At 42.6% G+C, this 26,165-nt stretch overlaps 1 protein-coding gene across 1 annotated transcript; it reads right to left on the bottom strand.

The window, feature by feature from the left end:
* Positions 1–2,718: 2,718 nt before the first annotated feature.
* Positions 2,719–25,021, bottom strand: TPST1 (tyrosylprotein sulfotransferase 1). Its single transcript, XM_082294514.1, has 7 exons — positions 24,901–25,021; positions 17,906–18,848; positions 12,821–13,019; positions 5,922–5,972; positions 4,995–5,070; positions 4,052–4,099; positions 2,719–3,039 (listed from the first exon to the last, which is right to left on the bottom strand). Exons 2-5 carry the CDS (start codon positions 18,751–18,753, stop codon positions 5,026–5,028), a joined length of 1,143 nt encoding a protein of 380 aa, XP_082150640.1. The 5' UTR covers positions 18,754–18,848; positions 24,901–25,021; the 3' UTR covers positions 2,719–3,039; positions 4,052–4,099; positions 4,995–5,025.
* Positions 25,022–26,165: the final 1,144 nt, after the last annotated feature.

Below are 26,165 nucleotides of genomic sequence, written 5' to 3'. Positions count from 1 at the left end.
CTCCTTTGTTAAATCTCTCATTAAATTTACAGAATTTATTTATTTAATAAATAAAATGCCTCCATTTCACTTTCAAATACATCTAGATCTAGATCCACAGATAGTTAATGGGAAAATCACCTATAAACAAAATTATCATTAAATCAAATATTTGACTGAACCACGCATCAGCAGCACCCAACTCTACCAGAAATGCCTCCTTCCAGTCCTTCCACCTGTCATTTAAAAGCAGGGATTGCTTCCTGGAGCTTTGCTGAAGACAGCTCAGATGTTGTCCCACACACAGCAAGGAAAGCTCAGTAAATGAACTGGCCCTGCCAGTTTGGCTTCATTCCCCAGGGAATGACAGCAACCCTTGAGCTGGGCTTGATGCTAAGATTTAAAAAAGCTTTTCAAGGCTCTGCTGTTCCCTCAGCACTTCCATATTGTTTTAAACAACTTTTTCTTAAATACCTTCTGAGGTTGCACCAGTGTTGGCAAAGTTACAAACCTAAAAAAAGTTACATACCAACGAAAAATGACATAAGGGTTATACAAAGTCTTTTTCATTAAGGTACTGATGTATGAACCCATTACAAGAGACCCACACAAACTTCTGATCAAAGGTAACTCTTTGGGATGTGCTTTTTTGGGGGAGATACCAGCTGGATTGTTAGGAAGGCTCCCCCTTTTTTAAGAGAAACTGGGGTAGAATGACAACTGATTTAGCAGTCTCTGCACCACCAACTTCAAGAGACTCAGATGATGAAAGGTATGTGTGAACACAGAGGGAAAAGACACAACATCCAGTAAATTCCAACAAATCTGCGTCAGAATAGCAAAGAAGCATCTTGGAAGAGGGGCTGGGATCTCTGAGCTGCAATAAACTGTGTTATACATTGGACTGGAAAATCCTGGACTGTAAAATCCCAGCATCTCTAGTCATGAACAACAACACAGAGTATGATGAAAGGACAGTGTAATCCAACTTTTGCAGCTGAGAGCAAAGACAGGGTGTATGGGTGGGCGGAATGGGACTCTCCATCACAGTGACCTTCCAGGGCAGGAGCAGGACAGCAGGGACACCTGGCTGGGGGCTGGGAGTGACCAGTGGGGACCAGTGGGCTGCACTCACTGGTGCCTGGCACTGCCCCTCACACAGAATTCCCCAGCTTTTAGAGCTTGGAGCCATCTGACAGCTGTGAGGAGCACAGGCATCGAACACAGACATCACCACAGCAGGTGGATGGGGCAGCACAGCCCCAGATGAGCTCAGGACTGAGCCGGCTGTTGGATACACCAGGTGTCCGTCAATTTAATCAATAATTCATTAATAACTAATTGACATTTAACTCTTAACTCTCACTTCGCGCCTTGCCGGGGTGACAGCCTGACCGGGCAGGGGGGTGGCCCCGGCCACGGTTCCTCCGCTCCCCGACCCCCTCCAGCCCCGCGGCCTCCCCGCCGTTCGCTCACCCGCCGCGGGTCGGTACCGGAGCCCCGGCCGCGGGGAAAGCCCCGCCGGGGATGGAGGGGATGAGGGGAAGGATGAGGGCAGCGGGGCCGGCTGTCCCCGCCCGCGCTCACCTGGTGCCTGCCCGCGGCTGCGGCTCCGCTCCGGCCCGGGGGGAGCGGCCGCGCCCCCGCGTCACGTACGGGCCCATCCGGGTCCCGGCGGGCGGAGCCGCTGAGGCGGCACCGGGAGCGGCATCGGGACCGGGGATTATCCCTCAGTTCCGCGCAGCTCCGAGGGAAACGCCCGGCGTTAATTAGCCGGGGTTAATTGGCGGCCTCGGGAGCAGCGGGGCCGCGCTGCCCTCAGCCGGCACCAGGGGAGGCCCCGGGATCGCGTGTGGGAAGGAGCGGGGAAATCTTCGTCCTCAAGGCACCCAAGAGTCGTTCGGGGACGCGGGGTTTATCGGTAATCATCCCAAAGGGAGCAACAAAGAAACGCAGGAAAAGCAAAACTGTGTCAGATCCTAAGAGGAGAATTTGTGGAAATACAAATATTTTGGAAAAAACTCCTCTCAAAACCAGTGAGGAAGGTTGAAACCACCTTCAGCACCTTGAACCACCGAGGAGAGCAAAAACTGAGACACAATAACCACCCCAAAAACACCTCATAGAAATAATCGTGTTCCACACTGTATCCTAAAGATCGAAACTTCAGGATACAACTCCCAGCAGCAGCTTCCCCCCAGCAGAGCATCTCTGAACACAATTGCTTTTGAGGAACAATTTCAAGAGGCTAAAAATTACCTACTTCTTCCTGCAGTAAACAAATCTCACGTTACTTTCCTTATACCTCTCAGTGGGACACTCCAATTTACTATTTCTTCATCACCCAGCTATTAAAAGCAAATGAAAAGCATTAAATTGCAAACCTTAAAATAAGATCCAAACCTAGGACATGAGATCATATCTTCCCTCACATCAATATCTTGAATTATAATTAACACATCAATATCTTGAATTATTTAAATCTTAAGTTGGAAGCACAACCATTAATTAAGAAATAAACAAAAATCACATTTAAAGCATTTATTTTGAAAAATAAAATACAAAAGATCATTGAATTGTAATTGTACATGTAATTTATCAACTTTTTTTTTTTTTAAATAAAAGATATTTAACATTTTCCACATATGAATGAAACAAACAACTGTTCCACCAAAAATCTTTTAGGACAAGCACAGACCACTTGTGAAAGCTTCGTACATTTAAAACCAAACTGCTACAAGAAACAAAAAAAAAAATCTGTGAAGATGGAGCTGTGTAATTAAAACAGAGGAGCAATTTCAGAGACAGGCATTGCTTTTGCATTTTTTAAAACCTTAAAAAAAATAGTTGTGCGAATGTAATGCAGTTCTACATTAACAACAGTGATTTTTTTTTTTAACAGATTTACATGCGCTCACAACAGCAAAATTTGGAACAAAAACAGGATGAAAGGAACAGGAGAGAGCATTCTGAAGAGAGCAGGCCATGAGCAGCACACCTCTGATCCCAGGGGGACAGGCCTGAGGGATCATTCCCATGGAAAAGGCAGCAGTTGATCTTCTAAGGAAAAAGAAATAAAGTTATGTTTGAGCTTTCCTGGTAATATTCAGCTTTTTATCCTGGACAGCATTTTGGAATTACAAATAATGCAGAATTAAGAATAGCCACTGTTGTCTCAGTAGGTGGAAAATCACTGCCAAGACAAATCCCAGCCACTCAAACATTCCTGTAAGGAATGTGGCTGCTTTGTCCATCCTTTATCATTAGAGAGACTGCTTGGAGCATCATGCAAAAAATAATATATTGATTGATTTTCCACTTCTATCCCAAACCCTTGTGCTCCTGGGCTGTAGTGCCATGCTGAAGTGTCCCTCCCTACAGTGGGAAGTTACTGCTGGGAAGTTCCCAGTTTGGTTTCTCAGAAACTGGGCAGCAGCTTTAGACAGAAATATTGCAGTTTGAAATATAACTTCCAGAGCTAAGTGGCAAAATGAGGTTGATGCTTTAGTCATTTGAGCATTGACTGTGTGCAAAGATTATGGTTTCTCTATGGATTTCACAGCAAAGGCCTGCAATTAATCTCTGGGAAGCTTTTAGATCCATTATTTCTACACTGAGCAGTGCTTTTGGCTATATTTAGGGTGTTTATATTTATGGCCACGTAAGGATCTATTTTGGGGATATTTGTAGGGCACGTTGCCTTGGGCTATTTTTAAACCCATTCTGCCATCTTTTGTTGTCAGGCCAGAAGATCTGCTAGCAGGGCTGACAAGTAAAAATCCTGCATTAACACAGGAGATCTTGCATCATTCATTACTTAATTGGTCTGGAATTTACTGAGCTCCCTGCAAAATCTTGCCATTGTTTATTCAGTGACTAAAATGCAGCTTTTTGAAAATACTGGCTATGAGATGTTAAATCAAATATTACAAATCAGCTCATCTTTAGCAGTTTTCTTTAAAAAATGTATCTTCATATTTTGCTTACCCATGGAGTTACAGAAGTTGAACAGAAATTATCTTAACTAAATTAAGAGCAACAAATGAGCAGGACTGCAATGCCCTTTTATTACCTTCTGTGCAAGAAATGTCCATTTTATCTTCTATTCCATAGGTTCAGTCTGTCAAAAAAATAATTAAATTGTCACTCAATTTATATTAGAGGACAAAAATATTATCAGTGCCAATGTCTGTACTCCAAACCTTTGAGCTGTTCAGTAGTTACAGTATGTTAATACTATCAGCATCAATTTGATCAAGTTTTTCTGGTTTAAGGAATATTCTTTTACTATTTCACAATGCTTATTTTTGTCTTTTTGATGGTCTTTCTTTGCTCTGGATAAATCTGCTCAGAGTTTGGTAAATACTGTATTTAAATGAAGTGAATTGTATCAATCTACCTCCTGGAATTTAGGAGGAACCTCCCTATCATATGGAGTGAAGAAGATATTTATTATTCATAGTAGCCCAGGTTCTTTTGGGTATTATCACAAGATAATTGGAAACCACAAACAGCATAATTTAACTGACAGATACTGTATGCAGAACAAGGATTTAAAGGATTTAACCCAGGATTTATTCAACATCAAGGGTTTTTTTGCTAGCACACCATCTACACACAGTGTGCTCAACTCTGAAGGATCTCCCTGCATTTTCCATAAATCCTTCTCAGCAATATTTCCCCTCCTGTTAAATCACACCCTATTCCTGCAGCTTTATCTGTGGATAATCCTGCAATCCCACCAGTAATCCCATGTGGAAGCCCCAGGAGTGACCCCTGCCAGGACACTGTGAATTCAGCAGCACACATGGAACAGACACTCAGTGACAGGGGACAATGCTGGGAGCAACAGGGCTGCAATGGTTCTCCAGCAGCTGAGCAAAGCAGGAGCACTGAGTGATCCAAGCAGGCAAACAGCCAGAAAAAAGCCAAGCCCACGTTAGAGATCACACAAAGGCTGCTCAGAAAGAATTGGTGGCCACAGCAGGGTTATATTCTGAAAACATGAAACCCACACTACAGCTATTCCACTTCACTGATCCATGTTCATTTTATCTTGCCACGAGACTTCCTTTCTACTGTCTTCTTTGGCTGGAACAAAAGAAATCAGTTTTCCTTTTTAATCAAATCACTTTTATTTGAACGAATGGCTAAGTCAAAATGCTTTGTCTGTGGTAGATTCCTGTGTATTTTTAACCTGTCCCATCCCTGGAAGTGTCCCAGGCCAGGTTGGACAGGGCTTGGAGCAACCTGGGATACTGGAAGATGTCCTTGCCCATGGCAGGGGTGGAAAAATATGGACTTTAAGGTCTCTTCAATGCAAACCATTCTGGGATTTTACAATTCTATGACATCCACAAGATCCTACAGTTTGAGAGCTCCACAATAATGATTTTCCTTTTTGTTTTTTTGCAGGTCCCCTAAGGAGCTGATGACACTTAACAGCATTTGAAAGGTACCAAGTTATGAATTTTCAGTAAAATCTCAAGTTCAATAGCTCATGTGACTATTAAATCAACACCACCCCTTATCCATGGCTGGGTTTGCTGACTTTGATAACATTTCTATTTCTTTTTAAAACCTCTCAGTACTTATAATTCTGCCCTGTGAACTAGACTTGCTTTAAACCAAGATAACAAAAGATAAAGCTCGTCTACAAGTAACAAACTTTGCAGTTTGGTCTGGAAAAGAGTCTCAAAGTTTCCTTCCATTTCACAGCAATATTCAAGCAGCTCAGGGCGACAAACACCACTCTTAACTCTGGAGTTACAGATGGATTCAGGAGAAGTTTGGGATGCTGAGTTCAAGATTCCACCTCACGGATAATCAGTAAATCTTGCCATCAATCAGAAAATCAAGCTCATGAAGAAGTGGTTTATAAAAGGCTGTTTGATATCATTTGCTGCTACACCCACAAAAAGGAAATTAATTCAATACTGTACCTGTGGCACTTCTTTAAGGAAGTCAGGAAGCTGAAATTCACCTTTATAGACCTGGAAAAACAGACAAAAAATTATACTACTCAAAGCCCTCATTCACTATTGTTTGAAATGCTGAAGAGCTTCTTAAGGGAAGGAAAACCAAAAGGAAAAAAGATTCTTTTGTGTTATTAGCATCCACTAATTCTATGACATTAAATACATTACATATTTTGGCAATATACTGTCTTCTCTCTGGAGGATAATTTTTAAAAGCTCTTTCCTCCTGAGATTAAACATTCCAAAGGGGAAAAAAAAATGTATTCTGTTCTTTTTTTTCCCCCAAAAGAAGTATGCTTGAAGAGTTTTACCATCCTGACTACTGAACCATAAAGACTGCTCATCCCAATGTCATGACTTTTGTGGTCTTGCGTAATCATTTCAAAATAAAAATTAAAAAGGGGTACAAACCTACTTAGAAAAATTCAATAAAGTCATGAAATGGAAATGGGGCTCCTCCAAAGCCTCGCTCTGAGCTACACTCCCTGGCTTGCGTCAAAGGAAGGAGATCCAGGAAGTCAGGGAATGTTCATGAACAATTTTCTCTGCTCTCCTATGAGCAGATGACCAGAATACAAAGCCTTCCCCAGCTTGTCAATATTCTGCAGTGGCCTGGGACTGAGTCAGCTCTGAATTTCCTGCCCAGCAGATCCTGTGACTCACAGGAGATGGATTTGGGATTGGCAACTGCCATCCCAATCCATCCCTGGGATCCAAACCACCAGGCTTCACTGAGCTAGCAGGAATTCCTACACATACACATTGTGGCACTCTGTGCCTTCTGATATTCCATGGTTTAGATAAAACAGGAACAGCTCTCATCTGTGTTCAGCCAGGGGCCACTGTCATTCCCATGGGAACATTTAGGAAAGCCACCCTGGGCAGAAATTCAGTGTGTGGCTGTTGGAGCCTTGTTACACTGTAAATATTTATAAATGAAGGAGAGTATTTCTCATTTTGAGCTTTTATCCAAGCCATTAAAATGCAGGCTGTGTCCTGGAGAACAGGAATGGAAGTTACAAAACAACATTATCACAACAAAAATGTTACAGAATAACCTAAGCAAGGGTCACAAGGAAGAACAGTATTTTCTGTTAGATGGTGATGTTGGAAGGGACAGGAACCTTCACCTTTTCTGGGAATTCTTAAAAACATTTAGTCCTGATGGTGACAGCACTTTGTGACTGATTTAGAACCACAAGGACCAAACCCAAAGCTGTCTCTCCAGAATCCTTCTCCTTTCTTCCTGCAATTATCACTCAGTCTAATTTTTATATTACACACCTATATTTGTGTCTGCTCCAAAAACTTCACCTTTGTAAGAACAGCATTTACCCCTAATAAGCATCTAATAGCAGATAGCCAAGGGCATTCACCCATCAGCAATATCAAGAAAAATAATGTCACTGGAAAGCAAATGTTTTGAGGATATTTCATATAATATTCACATGAAAATACAGCACAATTTACCAAGGCAAATCTAAGCAGTGGCAGGCCCAAGATTAGGTTTAATACACAAATTTTGGTTCAGAACTGACACTACCTAAAGGCTGGTTTTGTCAGGATGGAGACTGCAATGAAACTGGTTTAAAGTAGTTCCAAAAACACTGAGTGGTCCCTCTTGAATCAAAACCCAGGGATCAACAGCAAACCAGAAATTCTAAAAACAATGACTCCATCTGCAGCCAAAGAAATTAAAGAGGCTTCAGATTCCAAATTCTTTTCTGACCAATTTGTAAGTCTAAAACACACCACTCACAGTGGCATTAGAGAGACAGAAGCAGGATATTGGAATTATTTCCAGTCTAAGCAAGAATTCAGTAAAATTGAGAAGAAATGGTGTTTACCATTTCTAAGGGAATTATTTTGCAAGTCCAAATGAAATTCCAAAAGAGGGGGATCTGGAGCCTGTGTCAGTTTGTTGTTCAGTGTTGGCAGTATTCAAGCTGTTCTATTAAAAAACCAAAACACATTCTTATAGCCAAACTGAATGCATGTCATTCTCAAAAAGAGATCAGAAAACAAGTTTCACATCCAGTTGCCTGAGAAAACCCTTTTAAATGCACAGGGAGAACCTCAGAACAGAAATGTAACTTCTAATTCTTTTTTACAGAAGATTAAAGCATTTCTTTTCACCCACTACCCTGCCTGCTTTGGAAAGAGTCCCATTATATTTGGTCAGTTCCAGTACACAAAAATAATGGGGTTTTTTGTGTAAAAGTCACCCTGCAACCAAGTGTACTTGGGCTTGGTAAGCTTTAAAACATCCAGGTTGCAGAGTACAAGGCTGTTGATGTTTAATTGTAAAAGAGAAAAAGAAAGTAAATAAAGAACACTGGCAAAACCAGACCTGAGCCCCTTTCTAGAACCACTCCACAGCACGTGGAGGTACCCTCATCTTTCATATTTTCCTGAACTTTTAAGGCAGCTTTAAAGGTTTACACAATTCTTCACCTCTGCTGGACCTGCCAAGGAAGGGCTATGTGAGATGTAAATGTTTACCCACGAGAGACAACACAGAGAGCAGGATTTTACACAGGCCCAGCGATGTCTGCCAAAAGGCAGCTTGCAACCACACCTCAGTTTGCATTTTGGTTGGTAATAACTCTCTTTATGGATTATTAACCATATTTATGTAGAGTTAAGGGGTTTGGAGGTTTGGTTTTGTTGTAAAAAGGAGATAGCAGCACCTCTGGAGAGAAACTACGCAGATGGGAATCCACATAGTAGAAGAAACACCCACTAAAGGGAATATTCAACAAATTTAGAGGACACTGAAAAAGTCTGTGCTGTCAGGGTCACAAGACAGATGGAATAACCCCCCAAATTTTGTTTTAAATCTGAGAGAAAATGCCTACAAAGCCAAATGCCTTTATGATCAGGTTAATCAGTGAAAATGGAGATGCAGGGCCCTGAGCAGCTGGGCATTCACACATCTCTGACAGCACAATTATCCTCGTGCTCTAGTATAAGTACACTTTTTACCTTTATCAGAGATTGCTCCTGCCTTTAAAATCTCAAAGACAAACTGCTGAAATCCTGGTTGTCATGGATGTTTGGACTCTAAACAGGAGATGGCTCCTCACAATTCAAACCAGGCATGAAACTGGAGCGAGTAAACTCTGTTTTTATCTGTAGATGTTAGCAGCAGCTGAACAGAAACCAGAGCTGGATAACAGCTTTGGGCTGTCATTAGAAGAACCACGTCTATTTGAACAGTCCTGCTGAAAACCACGGCTCTTTCTCTGGAGTTCTGTAACTTCCACCTCTGGATCTCTCCAGGGCAAGGAACACAACTCCATGAAGAAGTTAAAAGAACTTACTGGAGTGTGTATTCCAAGCATACAAATTTATTTAGTGGGAAGGACGTGCCAAAGAAAATCTGATGTAATTCATCGCAGATGTGAGAGGAAACCACTCTGCCAACCATAACACAACAATACAGTTTCTCCTGGGCAGAGCTCTGCAGCTGGGAGCTGCTCTCTTCTTCTGCTGGGTTCTGGCAAACTGCTGACACTCACTTTTACACAATCCCATAATAGTGATAAGGACATATCAGACACTGTTCTAACGAGGAGTGAAGCACTTTTGTATTTCACCCTATAGAGACTGGGCTACCAGCTCACACAGCTTAAATATTTGCATTTGCTGCATAATTTGCAGATGAAAACTTCATTTACTTCAGGATGTTGATTTCCTTTCTGTTCAGGATGTAAAATCTGTTAAAACTCTAGGGGGGAACAACAAGTAGCCAGTTATATATCTCTAAGGAAGGAACCCCTGCAGTCATAAAATGAACAGATCAGCAACAGAATTACAAGAAAACCACAACATATTCAGTGATGGCAAAATCATCCTGCCTTGAAGAGGTCACATGCAGAGATCTGCTGAACAGCACAACCCTGGCCAGACCTTGCTCTCTCTGCTCTGCATTCCTTAACTGAGACAAGAGAAACTGTCAGAGAAGATAATATTGTCAGGCTTAACAGAAAACAGATAAACAGAAAGTTAATGGCTTTGTTATTGAAAACATCAGAAAAATCTGTTGAACTCGTGACTTCCTCAGTGCAGATCCTGTCAGAGATGTTTTATCTCCTAACATCCCACAGCACTGGGAGAGCAACACAAGAAGAGATGAAGTTCCCTTCATGCTCTGTTAGTTCCTGAAACAAAAGCAGAGATGTCAAAGTACAAACACAGGTTGCATCTTGTTATTTTTATGCTGTGCTGCAGGAGCACAGAAAACCAACCTCAGCATTTTGGTAACAGTCAGGTGAAAAATCCAAATTTAGCAGAAAGCATTGCTTCCCTTGCATTACCTACGAGGAGATAGCATTTCTAATTTAAGCACTGTCCTTTAGCTGGAGAAAATCATCATTTTGTCTCCAGACTGAAGAGGAAAAAGCTATTTAAGCTGTACATATGGAAGTCACCAGCAGGGGACAGAAAAGGAGAAAAGAGGAATAAAGAACAGGACTTGGGTGTTCAGAAAGCTTAGGGAAACTAATATTTTACACCACACCAGCCATCTCTCTCCATTTTTCTCCAGTACCAGCCCTTGTTTTAAGCATTTTTACACTGCTGGTTCTCACTTTCATGATTAAGAGCAGCAGCTTTAAATTGCTGAGTGTTATTTTCACTGTTAAGTTCAATTTGTGGTCTTTTCCAAGAAGTGACAGATTTTGCTCAGCTTTAGAATCCTAAACTTTATCTGTTTTCAATGCATACAATTCAAGTTCTGTGTTCAATTTAAAGTCTTGGAGACCACAAACCTAAATCTATAAATAAACATAAATATAAGCATAAATGAGCTGCTTCCAGACACAGAATGAGCCAATAAATGGCTATAAACAAGACACAGATATTCTTACTATGTATTGAAAAGCAACTCTGGAAAGACTTTCTATGGCTTCATCCACATTCCATATTCAAGATATCCAGTACAAAACTCTGGGAAAGGCTATCCCAGGTGAAGAAATTTAAAGAAAGCAAGAGCGAAAGAAGCACCACAGTGATTTACAAATTCACCAGCCCAGAGTACACAGGAACACACTTAACTTGCCAAGTGCCACTTCCAAAAGGCTGGAAAAGCCCAGATTTATTTATTTATCCATTTAACTAAATGCTTTCTTCTCCAGGCTGCAGCAGCAAGGAATAAACTAGCACAGGTTCCTGGAGGAGCAAGGGAAACCCACAAGAGCTGTCCCTGATGGGTCAAACTCACATACCACAGTCTGAAACATTTTGAAATCTTTCTGTTGCTCCATTTTTAAAGAAATAATCTAAATGTTGAAGATGAACCATCTTTAACTCTCTTGCTCTTAGCATTCATTCAGAACATCACCCTCATTTTATCTGTACAAACCACACATGGAAATGTAATTTTGTCAAAGAACAAGTGACTAGAAAAATATAGACTGGGTACTACAATAAGCAACAAAATTAAAATGCTGTCTGGGGCTGTAAGTAAACCTATTAAATTAAAATAGCAGCCAAAATATTAATGAGTCTTCCATATGTTTGCAATATTCAGAGCAGCTTCAGTTTTTAACAGCTGCTCTTAGCAATAAACAAACAAATTATCCTTCAAAACAAACTTGGAAAAAGCCTCAGTAAACCCTCAGCCTTTGAAATCAGGCTTTAATTTCTTTAGAGAGATGCTCCTGGCTTTGTTTATTACCTGAATTTCTCTCTTGTATTTTGAAATCAAATACATTTCAAGAAGACACAGAAATCCAGACAATTTTTACAGCTTGGACTGAGCTTGCAACACACAGGTGGAAGCCTTAGAAAGGTCAGCAGGCTGTAAAAATCTGTGTAAATTTTATCAGTGAGACACAACCAATATAATTTGCAATTTCTAGTATTGAACACTATTTTTAACTGAGTGCAGAAAAGTTAATTTCTTTGTGAGCCTTTCAAAGCAGGGAACCTATAAATTGTAACCAAAAAAAGGTGGGTTACCTTTTCCATGCTGAGCTATCAGCTATTAATTAAAACAATCAACCTGCCAGCCTTTAATACACTGATCAATGTTTTTAATGACATTTTTTTCTAAAAAGAAATAATACAAAAGTGTTTAGAGGCTTCACAAACCCAAATTCCTTTCTCATTCCTATCTACCCCATCAGTATTCCAACCAGTTTTTGCAGGATCAGAAGGCTGGTGGAAGACAGCCCTTTTAAATAGTTAATTCAATTTTTTTCCCTGATTACTCTGCTGCAGCAGCAAAAGTCACCTTCTTTTAATAAACTATACATGCCCAAAAGAACAGAAGCAGAGTTATTAATTCTATTTCCAACAATGGTAATGAGCTTTTCAACTGATACCTCCAGGGATAAACAGCTCTATAGCCTAACTACTCACATTCCAACAACATTAAATTCAGACTTAAAACCCTTAAGTTTAGGTTAATCAGCACCAGACCTTCCTCCATCTTTGGGTTGGTCTACCAAGAATTGGAAAATCAGACATTTTGATCATCATGGGCTGTTTTCTATGGGTCATTTTTCATGGGTCATTTTTCAAACTTCTACGAATTATTTGGGGTGTAATTTTGTGACAGAGCTTCTGCCAACTCTCATGTATAAAAAGCTGAGCTCATCCATCAAGTCTGAGGTCCAGACAAGAAAGCTTTTTCCACTGCTAACCAGTTCCCAACTATCTGGGCAGTTCTCAGCTGCACACACCAAGAAGCACAGCTCAAGGTCCTGAAGAATTCTTTCATTTTCCCCCAAGGAAAACACATTGCAAAGTATCAAAAAAGTATCAGAAACAGACTTTAAAACCCCAGACCAAACCCAAGGCTCCTACTCTATAGCTCATATCCATTTAGGCAGTAATTAAACACACAAAAGCCTTACCCTCCTTGTGTTTTCCACCACTTTTTGATCTGGTTTCCCGTAATTGGGTGGGTTGGCATAGGGATCATAGCCCAGTTTGGCCAGCATGGGGGCAATCACTGGCATGTCCTGCAGGACATCAGCAGGGATCTTCCCAACCCATTTGGACAGTGCCTCCACATTCACTGGCTTGATGACTTGGTCAGTGGATCTTTCAACCCTGAGGAAGGAGAAAAGAAATTTGTATTTTCCATTCCAACCAATACTTCTTCAATTGCATTCAGACCTTTAACTTGTTTTGTTTGGTTTTTTTTTTTTCCCCCCATTCTTCTTCTTTCCCTCTCAAAATTTCATGTTTCTACAGAGCTGATGGGAAGTGAAGTTTTAATGAGAAGAATTTGCACAATATTTGCAGATGCTGCCTGGTTTAGGCTCTCACGCTGTGCTGAAGCAACTTTTTTATAGCATAAAGGCAGCAGAGAAAGCCCAAGAGCTGTTAAGTGAAAAGTAAGCACACACCTACACATAAAGCTGGTTTCCCACTGGCATATTCCCACATTTCCTGTTTAATTATCTTAGATGTATTAGAAGTATTCTAAATTCAAATCCATGTGATATTTCTTCTCACACCCATTCTGTGATTCATCTTTTACTTTTTAAACTTGTTTAATAAAAAAGAGACCTGAGATTGACAGAAAGCTACAAACAACAGAAATATTTTTTATAATCATTCCTTTGATTGTTTGGTCTTTACACAGTTCTTAAAAATATTTAGAAAAGAGTTGATTTCTTGTTCATTTAAGCAACAGTCCTAATGTAATTTTCATTTTTGCTCTACTTTTGTGGAGTGTTTTTGTTGTGTTTTCTTTTTCCAGGTTAAAAATCTGGCACTGCTTTGTTCTGCCACATTCCTGCCTTCTTTACACACAACTTCTTTACTGTGCTTATTTCAGGCTGAGTAATTGAAAACTCTCTGATTTTTTTACTCTAAATAATTTGTTTTTTCCTGACCTCAGAAAGAGTTTGGACATTATTGGATATATAAAAGGAGTATTTCTATCAGCCTCAAAGCTGATGCTGAGCACACAGCTGCCACCTTGTTCCTCTTTTTCACTCCTCATCAGAGCTAAAATCCTTCCAGGACAGAGGCAGGTAATCAGTCATTCAGTGCTGGAAGGTCAGGAAAGTGAAATAATTTAAGTACAGGCAACAAAGAACAAACCAGAGAGGGACATGATCATAAGGAAACTGTCTTGGCAAGCAGGGCCTTCAGACTGGTGTTTCATGGAAGTTGAAAAGGATCTGACAACAAAAAAACCTCTAAAACAACCCCAGAATTTTCAGCTTTATCCTCTTCAAGCACTACCAGGGACTCAAAACCAAAAGCAGGATCTCAGAAGGGGATTTTGGGACCAGGGAGTTGTGACTAAATGTCAACCTTCCTGAGGGTTGTTGGCCTGAGCTCACAAGTTTGGATGGAAAACTAAAAATTTAGGCAGGTTTTTTTTTTTTTTTTTGATCTTTCTAATTAGAAGATGAACATCTGACTCCACATTGAATTAGCAAGAAAAGAACTGCTAAGAAATGAGATTCAGAAGTTCAAAGCAGCAAGGCAGAGACCAAAGCACCACAAGAGTCAGGAGTCCAGAGGTGGATTGGGACACTCAGGAAAAAATTACCACGAGATGTTTGAAAAATGGAAGATCTAGGGTTCTCAGACAGAGCCAGCCAAGGCCAAAACCCCTTCACCAAAACTGCAAATTGATTTAAAATCAGGATGATGATACTGGGAGAAGCAGGTAATGGGCCTGGCTAAGAGCTTGCTGGACCCCCCCCCCCCCCCAAAAAAAAAGAAAAAAAAGAAAAAAGGGTGCTATAGATCAATTTGAGCCTAAATTTGTACACATATGGATTCCTCATCCTGATGTCAAATTTTAAATGTGTGTTTTGTCCCTCCGGAATTTTAGTCTTTGGTAACAATACCCTCAGCATGAAACACTTCCTGGTGATTGATAGCAGGGACTACATTTAGCTGCTCCCAAGCACTCATAAAAAATACCCTGCTCCACACTTGGCCTGCTTAAATCCCCTTCTGTCCCTTCAGTTAACGTGGGAAGGAAAATAAAACCATTTGTGGGAAAGATTCCTCAGATAAAGAACTTCTGAGGACTGTGGGGGAAGACAGATTGGGGACAGGAGGAAAGAAACACCTAAAAATGCAAACAGAAAAACAAGAAAACACCAATTCTTGAGAAAATTGATGATATGTGCCTATGGCAGTGATTCCAGCTCCCTGCAAAACCCCAGGAAGTTCCAGCTTTGGAAGCAGCTGGAAGCACAGCACACAGGACTAACCCCAAATAATTCTGCATCTGTACCAGAATCAAACGAGAGCTATGTACTAAATATAGTAAATTCTGAAGTAATTCTGCCTAGACAGCTATTTCCATAATAAACCTAATAAAAATTGCTCTAGAGGGGTTGACATTTCTTTACATCAGTGGTCAGCACAGCTGCTTTCACTTAGGAAAATGCCAGAGCTCAATTAACAATCCTGGTTAGAGCATAGAGTCCATAATGCATTCCTTCAACAGCCACGTTGGCAGGGATTTCAAACCACAGAAAATTTCACACTCCTACAAATCCTGCACTGCACATCCCTCTAGCCCTTGCAGTGATTCTGGATAAAAATCAAACTAAGGGGTGAGAAATAAATGCTGAAACATTCATTTTTTGTTAGCAGGTAATAGTATTGTTATAAAGGTCTTTTAGTGACACTGTGATCTCATTCTCAAAATGTTTTTAAGTATCTCAAAATGACAAAAACTTGTCAGATTTCTCTTCAAAAAATACCTCCAGGCATCTTAGGTTGGACCTGAGCCAGCAGTATGGATCTGAAGTGGATGCTGAGCCTGTCTGGAAGATCTGGAGGTCTTACAGGTGAGTGAAAGATGAATAAAGCAGGGGGCTCTGCTTGTTTTCCTGAGTTTTTACACAGTATCACAGCTGGGGATGCCAAACCCAGCAGGTTTTAACTGGTACAGAGACATCAAACTGGGAAATCTCAATTTCCCCCCTGCACAGTTTCTACTGGAATCATATAAGTACACAACACAGGCATTTATGTTGAAGGTTTTCATATGCACTGGGTTTTCTGCAGCCCTTGAAAGCCTGAGTCACTGAAATCATTATCAAATCCTGCAACTGAAAACCAAATTTCACCACCCACTGCAAGGGTATTTGATTAGATAAACCCCACCCCAGACATAACACCCATTACTCAGTCTTTTTCCACCATTGCCAGAGCCTCCTGAAATCAGAACTTGCTTCCACAGATCATCTCCTGAGAGATAATAGAAGCATAAAGAGCTCTGTGACCAGACTGAATTGAGGGTCACAAGAACATGTCCATACTCTTAAATGTGAAGGTTTCACTAAAAAAAATAAACACGAGGCCACATTTTACTTTGAACAATCCATTTTCTTAATTTTTAGAAACAAATATTCTCAACTCCTCACACCCCATTCCACCAGACCTAGTAAGAAGTATCAGTAAGAATTCAGCAAGGTTATTGAGTTTTAGAGTATGAAGGTCCATTAATTTTTAAAAACGCCAATCTGGAAGCTGTAAGGCAGTAATATTTTACTAGAAATGGGATTATACAGGGTTATTTTTTACAGGACACTTAACAAAGCTTGGCAACCACTCATTTATCTCAGTAAAAATAAGTTACCCCCACTCAGCTGCTGCTGAAGCAGCAATGAACTCCAGGAATTAGGGAAAAGTTCCCATGTGGATCAGCTTCCAGGGAGGTATCACAGTGCCCTGCTCCAGGTTAACGTTTCCACAAGGCCTCAATCTGTCATCAAACAACACTGGCAAAAAAAAAGGGATGAGATCCCTTCCTGATAACTCTGGGAACACAGTGGAGGCTGTTTCTTCAGTGGGAATGGTGATGTGAAACCTCCAGATTGCAAATATACAATTGTTACTTGAGTTTTAAGTTCTCTTTGTAATCACTGATAATAATTTCATATTTGCTTTCACTCAAATGCCCTTACAATATATTAGAAAATCCACAGCCATGTTCCTAGGCATTAAATAAAGAAAATCTCCCCATTTTTATTTCTCAAAACTGGAGTTTAAATAAATAGAATCACTCTGTAACAGTCTGTGTGTGCTTGCTGTGCAAGTTGACTCTTACTCAGAAGCACTTGGCCAGTGCTGATTATTCAAAATCCAGAAGTTGAGTAATTTAACTGGGCAGGCCTTGCTGCTGGAATATTCTTATTCAATATTTTAAAACTTAATCTGGTGGATTCAAAAATAGGAGAAGTGTCAAAAATTGACATTTTTCTCTCTCAATGTAAAGATGAAACAGCTTCTGTATTTCACTTGTTCAGCTGTGAACAGTGGCAAGGAAACCAGAGGAGTTTAACTAGAGAATTAATCAGATTTTCTTTTAACAACACCCATCTTGGTTTTCTAAGCAGAGCTGGATTTGGGTTTCTGAAAGTAGCTATATCAGGTGCACAGATGGCCCAACAGAATCATGAGAGATTTGCTTACAACAAGGTTAATTTTCATCAAAATGCTTGTCCTTTTAGGAGCACATGCCAGGAGAAAAGCTGCCAACTCTGCTTTCTATTCTCTTGGAGCAGTTTCTCAAGTTTCCTGGAAGAGGATGTTCTTGGCAAATACAACTCCGAGGCCATTCCTGCACTGACAACAATATTGTTGCTGAAATCAAATGGGTGATCTTGCTAGGATGGGTAACACCAGTCTAGATAAAACAGCTCAGGTTTATTTTGGGGCACAGAGAAAAGCAAAGCTGATATCAGATGTTCAAATTCAAGTTAGCCTTGACCATTAGAAGTTTGTTCTTTTGTTATACACACACACACACACATTAGTGGGACAATTGTTCAGCAGAACCAATCTGAGACGGCAATTTGTTAATTAGCAGTGACTTTTAGCAGAATCCTTTTCCAGATTCATCATAAATCAGCTGCCCAAGGGAGAAACTGCAATCAAGTTATGACTTTTACATGTAAAATGTGCTATTTTAGAACAACACAAGGTGAAGGATGAAGGCTTATACTTACTTGGAAAGAGAAACCCCCCCTGCTTTTCCAATCATCTCCTCATGGTGCAGCACTGCCTGGTTCCATGGGATGTGCAGGAACTTGAGGAGAGTCCTCATCCACCTCTCAGGATGCAGCACCAGCTGTTCATAGTGCACCAGCATGCACCTCTCAAAGCCCACCTCCATGCACTGGTTGTACATGGTTTCTATGGCACGGTTCCACTTGGTCAGGCAGTCTCTGTAGCTGTTCAGGTCAAAGCCAGCTATTGTGACTTTCCTGGAGATCATGGAATGCACAGATGCGCGGCCATCTCGGACCATCAGGAGGAATTTGGCATTAGGGAAAATTCTGGCAAGATAAGTTAAGGATTTTAAAGCGAAAGGATCTTTGTTACACAAGTACGGAGCGGGCTCGCCGTGTTTCACGATGATCTCCAACAAAAACGCCTGCATGGCTGAATCCAGCACCTCATCCGTGACTCCAGCCTCATCCAGGCGGATTTTTTCCTTGCTGGACCTGGCCCACATCTGCTTGACCGCCAGGATCCTGGGGATCACCCTGGTCTCCTCCCCGCAGCGGATATCGGGGTGCGCGTCCAGCATGGCGCGCATCAGCGTGGTGCCGCTGCGGGGGACGCCGCCGATGAAGATCAGGGGCATGTCCTTGCTGTAGGGCAGGCTTCTGTTGGCACTGGCACTGGGGGCTGTCCTCAGCGTGCCCCTGGCACTGTCCCCCGCCCTCAGGGGCTGGCTGCGCTCCTCCATGCGGTGGTGGCACTCCATGGCGTGCTGGCCCAGGTAGAACACGGTCACCGAGCTGATCACCAGGCAGGCCAGCAGCAGGTTCTGCTTCAGCTTCCCAACCATCTTGGGAGAGAGTCACCTCAATAAAGAGACCTCCTACTCCAAATTATCCTCTAGTTCACGTGCCATGGGAATCCTAATCCAAAATAAATTAAGGTCTGGCAAGCGGAGAAAAAAATTAAAAAAAAAAAAAAAATAAAATTAGAATTTTTTTACAATAAATCAACACAGAAATTACTTTTCCAAGAAATGAGACAAGATTAAGTCTGAAACCCCAAAATACAAGCAAGGTTTCTTCTTATTTTTTTTTCAGTTTGGCTTCATAAAACTGTGTTATTCAAAAGTCATTTTTTATTTCTACAGATGAGACAAAAAAGACTATTAGAGATGATTTCTAGACATGCATTAAGAGTCTGAACAAAACTTGTAGATAGAAAAAAAAAGTCAAAATCTGTCTGTTGAATTCCATTTCCAAGAAGGACTAAGAACATGCCATGTTTTATAGTGAGTATCAGAGGATTATATCCAACAACAGCTTAGATAAATCTTTATTCTGCTGCTGGTTGACTCCACCTGTATCTTTATTTTTCCCATTTCTAACAGTTCATATATAGACAATAATTTTATCTGTGTTCTGTAGCTCACCTGCTGTGGGTTTTCAGATCAGGTAGGCTGAAAACTGACTCGTCTTCCCAAAATTCCAATGAAATAAGTACTCTAATGGAATTTTTAAGGAAGAGCTGGCTGCTCAGGGCTGAAATAGTTCACTGAGCACTCTGAATCACAGATGCTTTTAATTGGGAGGAGCTCCAAGCACGGAGGTACCGCCAACATTTTAAATGATTGGCTTCCTCCAAGCTTTTCCATCTCTGTCAGCACTGCAGGACACATCCCTGAACGGAGAAGATCCTTCTGCCTGCTCCCTGCTCTCTCCCCAAAGCATTATCCACTTAACCTTTTCCTCCTAAAATCCAGTTGTTAGCTGGAAAATTCCTGATTTGAGCAAGGTTCTCCAGCCCTGTCCCTGTTTTATGGGAATGTGCAGCCAGCCAGCAGCCAGAGGACAGAATTCCCACTTAGCAGTGGGGAAAAGAAGGGAATTCCTCACGCAGGAATCTGTCACAGTATTTTTCTCTGGCAGTGCATCCAACAGAATGTTTTGCCCTTCACACTAACAAAGCTTATTCCAATCAACAGTTGTCACAATGCTCCACTCAAAGTTCAGCTTTTAGTCTCTGTTACCAAATTAAACTCAAATGTAACTCAAAGATTAATCCCCTTCTTTTCCTGTGAAGTGGCCAACGCTCTCTGGCCAGAACACCACTCACAGAAACAATTCATCCTCTGTCACAAGTTTCATTCTACTCACGTACCTCTGCTTTAACTGGACCTTAAATATCTGAACATTAAAAAAAAAAACCCAAATTCACAGAAATTTAAGTGGAGGTCATCTGAACAGTGCTCAAAAAGAAAAGAAAATAAATCATGCAGTTCCTATTTCCATAGCACCAAAAGTCAAAGTTTCCCTTCTGAAAGATTCAGCATGCAGACCTAACTTGAAATTAGGGAAATTGTTCTGCTTAAAACTAACAAATAGTACAGAATCTTTTAAAAATTCTTTACATAGAGTAAAGATTTTGTTCTCAGTATGCAAAGAGTTAACACAAGTGAAACAGCATTTTAGCACAGAGCACACAAGCCCTACAAATATTTACACTTCCTACAACCCCTACCATTACTCAGTCTGAGTAAATTCCACAAAACTAATTTCCTCAGGAAGAAAAAAAAAATCCTCCCCAAAAACCTTCATCTTCCAAACTAAAACCTACTCCTTGAAGACACCAACATTCCCCAAATGCAAAGGTTAGGTAACTGATCACTAGAGAAAAGCATATCAAGATCAAATTTAAGCTGTTTAACTCCAGCAGAGATTTATATTAGAATATTACTTAAACCAAAATAAAATAAACCCAGCTTGAACAACAAAGCTGAAGGACTCTCAGTATTGGGGGAAAGCTGACTGAAGGCTGAAATCCTCAATTCACAGGCTGGGTAAAGCAAGTGATGACTGGGCACAATTCCAGGTGTGAATCCAAGAAATACTGCAGTCTGTGAGGAGGTTTCCTAAATTTCTTTGAGTATTGACTGACCTACACCACCAAAACCCCACCCATGTGACAAAAAACCTTGCCTAAATCACCCACCAATACTTTCATTTGATGCAGTAACTTGTTTTGGAAAGTTCAAAGCTGCCAAAGGCTGCAAGACCATAAAGAACCAGGATTAAACTCTCCTACAACCTTCTGTCCTGGCTTTTTACCTGGAACATGCACTGCCATAAACTGTGGCAAGACCAAGGCTTTGAATGTCAGGAAAGCAAGAGAGGAGTAGCCACAAACAGCTCCTCTCACAAAATTAATTTATTCTCCAAGGCAGCAAACTCCCTTCTGCGCCTGAAGTTACAAGGAAAGATCTTTGGGATAAGGATGACATATGGAAATTGCTGCCCTTCTGCAAACAAACCCCACCTTCCCCTCCTCCCCATGAGTAAGTGCTCTGGAGCACATCTGTCAGCCTGAAGGATTATAAAAGTTATTATTGCTCTGCTGTTAACAGGAATTAAATTGACAGCGGTTCAAAATCACAACACGGCAATCAGCAATCCCTTGGCAGCTTTTAAGGTGAGCTTTGAAATGTTGTGGGGTTTTTCTACCTGAGAAGAGCCAAGTGCCACTCACCTCACAAGCACAGTCAACTTTTACTAAAAATATCCCAGAACAAACCCCACAATCACCCAAACAAACACAACCCACTCACACAAAACGAGCTGAGGAAGTTGTAGAAGACTGCAATGGTAGAGAGGCCTTTGGCAGCAAGTTTCAAGTGTCAGAATAAAAAGAATTCCCAGAAAAATGTATGTGGAACTCAAAAAAAAAAAAAAAGGATCTACAAGTTTCATCACAAGACAGTGCAGCCAAGCAGAATTGTTTGTAAGTGAATTTTCTGCCCAGAAAAGTCAGGCCTATGAGTCAGCCCTGAGATGATGTTAGCACAGCAAAACTGACTACTTTGCTTTGTTTCCTTCTCCTGCACATACTTAATTCTCCTGCCCTCTGCCTCCACGCAGCAAGTCAAGACCTTTTTCCTCAAGTTCATCCAAAAAATGTTGAAAATTTTTAGCTTAGTCAAGAGGCAAGTCATTCATTTGTATTTTATGCTAGAACAGTATGGGGGCTGTTGGTGTTTAAAACATTCCCTGCCAGAGGTGAAAAAAAAAAAAGATGCTCCATCACCAGGCAGTAACAATGAATCCTCTGGAGCTCCAGAGCTCAGCCTTCCACTTGGGAGGCTGGAAAGGGAGCACCTCCCTTCTGTTCAACCAGAGCTTTTCCAGGGCTAAGCTGAGAGGGCAGTGACAGTGGCATCACCCATCTCAAGATAAACCCCAACCCCACACACACACATATAAAGCATTTCTCAGTGATTAGCTTGTCCTCTGCTTCCATGGCTTGAACTCCTGGCTCAGATTCTGGCCATGAGATCTCCTTCTGGGAAGAGCACAACTTAGATTTTATGGGATATGTTTTGTTCCTGATCCACCCAAGTGCAGTGAACAACTTTCCCTTGTGGTTCCCACTGTAGGAACTACAGAAATGTTTTCACACATTTGCATTCCCTTGAACTTAGGCTTTTCTGATGGGTTGGTTTAAATGTAAAGCTCTGAAAAATGTAAGAGGCCAGAGTTTGAGCTCTACTCTTCTGGAGAACTTTGCTGGGAGGAAAGATCACACTCAGCTCTGTGTCAACAAGCCACGAGGCTCCACAGGCATCCTCAAACCCATTGTCACTCTCCTGGAGAAGGAGAAATGAAAATGTTGTTAGGACTTTAAAAAGTAAATGTCAACTCTATCAGTTTCTTCCCTGCCTTTTCCTGCACCTTTCGCTTTTTCTCTCTTAAAAGAAATACTGGAAAGGCAGCAGATACTGGGAATTCTCAAGAATCATCCTCAAAACAAGATACATTTAGAAACTGAAGAGATATTTCTTAGAGGAACTTCTATACTAAGCTCTTTCAGCATCCCTAAAGGAAAGTTTAAGGAAGGAATCCCATGAAAGCTTCCCTTCAATGAGCTGCTTTGATTGTGGTTGTCTGTGTGTGTTCACCACAGAAGACTGCAAAGGAAAGCCAGCAGCACATGATAATGGTAGAGCACAACACCAGGGAACAGCACTGAAATAGCCACACAACACCACTTCCAGAGCCATCCAAACCATCACAGCCTCATTTAGCAGACAGTTCCCAAAATAACTGGAGTATTCAGGAAGCAGTTTTGTCCCTCTGCACAATCACCTTAATGATTCCCCCAAAACTGGATCTGTTACCACCAGTCACAGATCAGAATCTGCACAAGGAAGCAAATCCCAAGCAAAAAACTCAAAGCTAAAAATAAAAATCAAGAAGCCTTGAGTTGCAAGTCCATCTTTAGCTATTTAAGCCCTCATGGCCTTCAAGCCCTGCAGCTGTTTGCCCCAGATTTCTCCTCCCATTAATCCTAGAGTAAAAAAAAAAAAAAGGATGATAAAATAGAAGGAATAATTTTTATTCACCTCCACAAAGAAACAAAGACTCCACAAATAAATAAGGAGTAAATCACCTGGCATGAAAACATCTGGAATGAAAGACAGCCAACTCCTAGAATGATAGAACAAAGTTGGACAAGATTAATATCAGGGAATGCAGATGTGAGAACAACTCTCCCTTATAGCTCACACACTGCAGGAACTGTAGAAATGTTGGTCACACATTTGCATTCCTTGAACTTACTTTTTTTGGCTGGTTTTTTTTTTTTAATCTGAAGCCCTGAAAAATTTAAAACACCAAATTAACCTTCATGACTGCTGAATCTGGAGTTTCCGTATCAGGGAATACAACATACAACTATGTAATAATTTCATGATTTCTATTACAACCGCATTATAAAGAGTATAAAAAGATGTGCTCATACATATTCATTTCCATTTTGTCATCAAAGCACTCAAAATTCAACACTTTTAGGTTTTTCAACATTTAAGGCCTCTAAAGTGACTTTAAAAACCCAGATAATTAAAAAGCTCTGCTTCAAATTAAAGGAAATATCTTTATCCAATCTACTCTACTTACATCTATAATATATACAGCAAATTATCTGGATTTGCATAGAGAATGGTCAAAAAAGAGTTACGAACATGCTCCTGGTTATGCAAGAATACACAGTATTTGTGAAGTTCTACAGTTCCTGCTAGAGAACAATTCAACAAAAGGAATTTTACTGGCGACACACAGAGGCTTCGAGCTCTTTAAAGTTATGCTTAAGAGAAGAAAAAAGGGAAAAAGAGAGGAAAAATGTCACACTGAGAGCAGATGAGCTCCTGTTCTGTGCCTTTCTCTGTGTGCTCCTCAGAGGGATTTCAGCACTCCGTTATACACCGAGGTACTGCGGAGAATCGAACTACTTAATAACAGTAAAAACATCCAGATCTACAAAAATTCGCACGGCACATTCACAATAACAATCGCAAATGGCAACGGCGGCAGCAAACCCACTTCCAGCTAAGGGACAGATTAAATCTACTGCTATAAAACTATAAAACTGTAAGGCTGTAAAACTATAAAGCTGATGGGGCTTGGAGCACCCTGGTCTAGGGAGGGTGGCCCTGCCCGTGGAAGGAGATGATTTTTAGGGTCGCTGCCCAGCCAAGCCATTCCCCGCCTCTGTGCCTGTGCCACGCTGTGTTCGCAGGTACAAACCCAGCGCTCCAGCACCATCTCCGGGGCCCGCCTGCCCTCCCCGACACCGAACAAAGGCACCCGGAGCGCCGGGAGCCCCTGCCGCGACTTCTCCCGCCCGCAGGGAAACTTTGGGAATTACCCGGCTGGGATCGGCCGCGGGGAGCAGCGCGCCCGCCCCTCCGCGCATCCCCGGCTGCACTGCGGGACTGCCCGGCCCGGCCCGGCCCGGATCCCCCGCGGGCAGCGGGGCCGGCACCGCGGGGACCGACCCGCTCCTGCCGCCGCCTCAGGCCGCGGCCCCGCAAACCTGACCACGGCGGCGGCCCCGGGCGGGGCAGGGCGGAGCGCGGCGGGCACGGAGAGCGGCGGGCACGGAGAGCGGCGGCCGCCGGAGCCCGCCCCGGGCCCGCCTCAGGTGCGCGGCGGGCGCGGCCCCTCACCTGCGCTGCTGCTGCTGCTGCTGCTGCCGCGCCGGGCTGGAGCCGCGCAGCAGCGGCACCGCCGCCCCTCCGCCGCCGCGGCTCCGCTCGGGCACCATCGCAGTGGATAAGGAGCGGGATAAGGAACGGGAATGGGAACGGCACCGGGAACGGCACCGGGAGCGGCCGCGCCGCTACCGCCACCTCCCCTCAGCCGCGCGGCTGCGGCTGCCATGGAAATCACAACCACGCCCTGATTGGTCGCGGGCCTCGATGTGTCGCGGGCCGCGGTTGGGCCGCCGCCGATGATTGACAGCCGCAGGGGGCGCGGCCGGGGCCGTGTCCCCGCCCCGCACATCTGGCGCGCACAGCTGGCGGCGGGCGGGGCGCGCGCGCGCGCACATCTGGGCGGCGGCGCCGCGCGAGCGTCTGGAGGGGAGACCCCACGTGCGCCAGCGTCTGGCCAGATGTGCCAGGCAGATGGTGGCGGCCGGGAGCTCACGCCGCGATATCGCCCCCTTTGTTAAGCGAAAATTATTCTTATTTTTGAATATTTTACAGAGAAAGCTCTGTCCTGAATTCTGCCCCCCGGCTCGGCTTTCGGAGGTGAAACCACCCAAAACGCACAGCCCCGCTGAACTGGGCGAGCAGCTGAAGTGCAGCGCTCCAGCTGCCCCATAAATTGAGAGAAACTCGGAATACTTTCAGAGGCACGAGGTGCTGACAGCCTGGCTCAGGGCTCAGGTGTCCCCTGGGGTCACACACCTGTTCTGCAGCAGACGGGAAGCGCCAGCCATGTGCCCACCACGTGTGCAACTGGGAAAACATCTGGAGCAGCGTCAGGCTGGAGCACGAGCCGGAGCCTGCGCCAGCTGCTGGCACAAATCCCAACTCTCTGACCCACAGCTGGGTGGAGCAGCCAGGAAAGGAGTGAGGGTGACTTGCATCAGCTCTGTGCCCCTGGAGGTGCAGCTTTATAAGGAAATCCACATCTTTAGATGAACTCACCTCTTAAAAAGCGTGGCCTAAGGCCATCCTGACCCTTTCATTCCCAGTGCTCCTGTGGAAAGCCAGGTTTAGTTCCTCAAGAGCAGGAAAACAGGTTGAGTTGGACTTGGTAACGTTAACAGAGTGACAGGCTGGGCTAAAGCTAAATCCAACTGAAAACACATTTCTTCTTCACAAACAGAAGCCCAGATGCAGATGAACAGCCTGCAGAAATGTCAGTGCTGCTGCAGGGTCATATCAAAGGGAACAATCCCGTGGGACATTCCCCCGATTTGTGC

This window comes from Coloeus monedula (genome assembly GCF_965178545.1).
Source record: "Coloeus monedula genome assembly, chromosome: 20".
In the NCBI taxonomy this organism is placed as follows: domain Eukaryota; kingdom Metazoa; phylum Chordata; class Aves; order Passeriformes; family Corvidae; genus Coloeus; species Coloeus monedula.
This window is presented reverse-complemented; position numbering and strand designations above follow the sequence as displayed.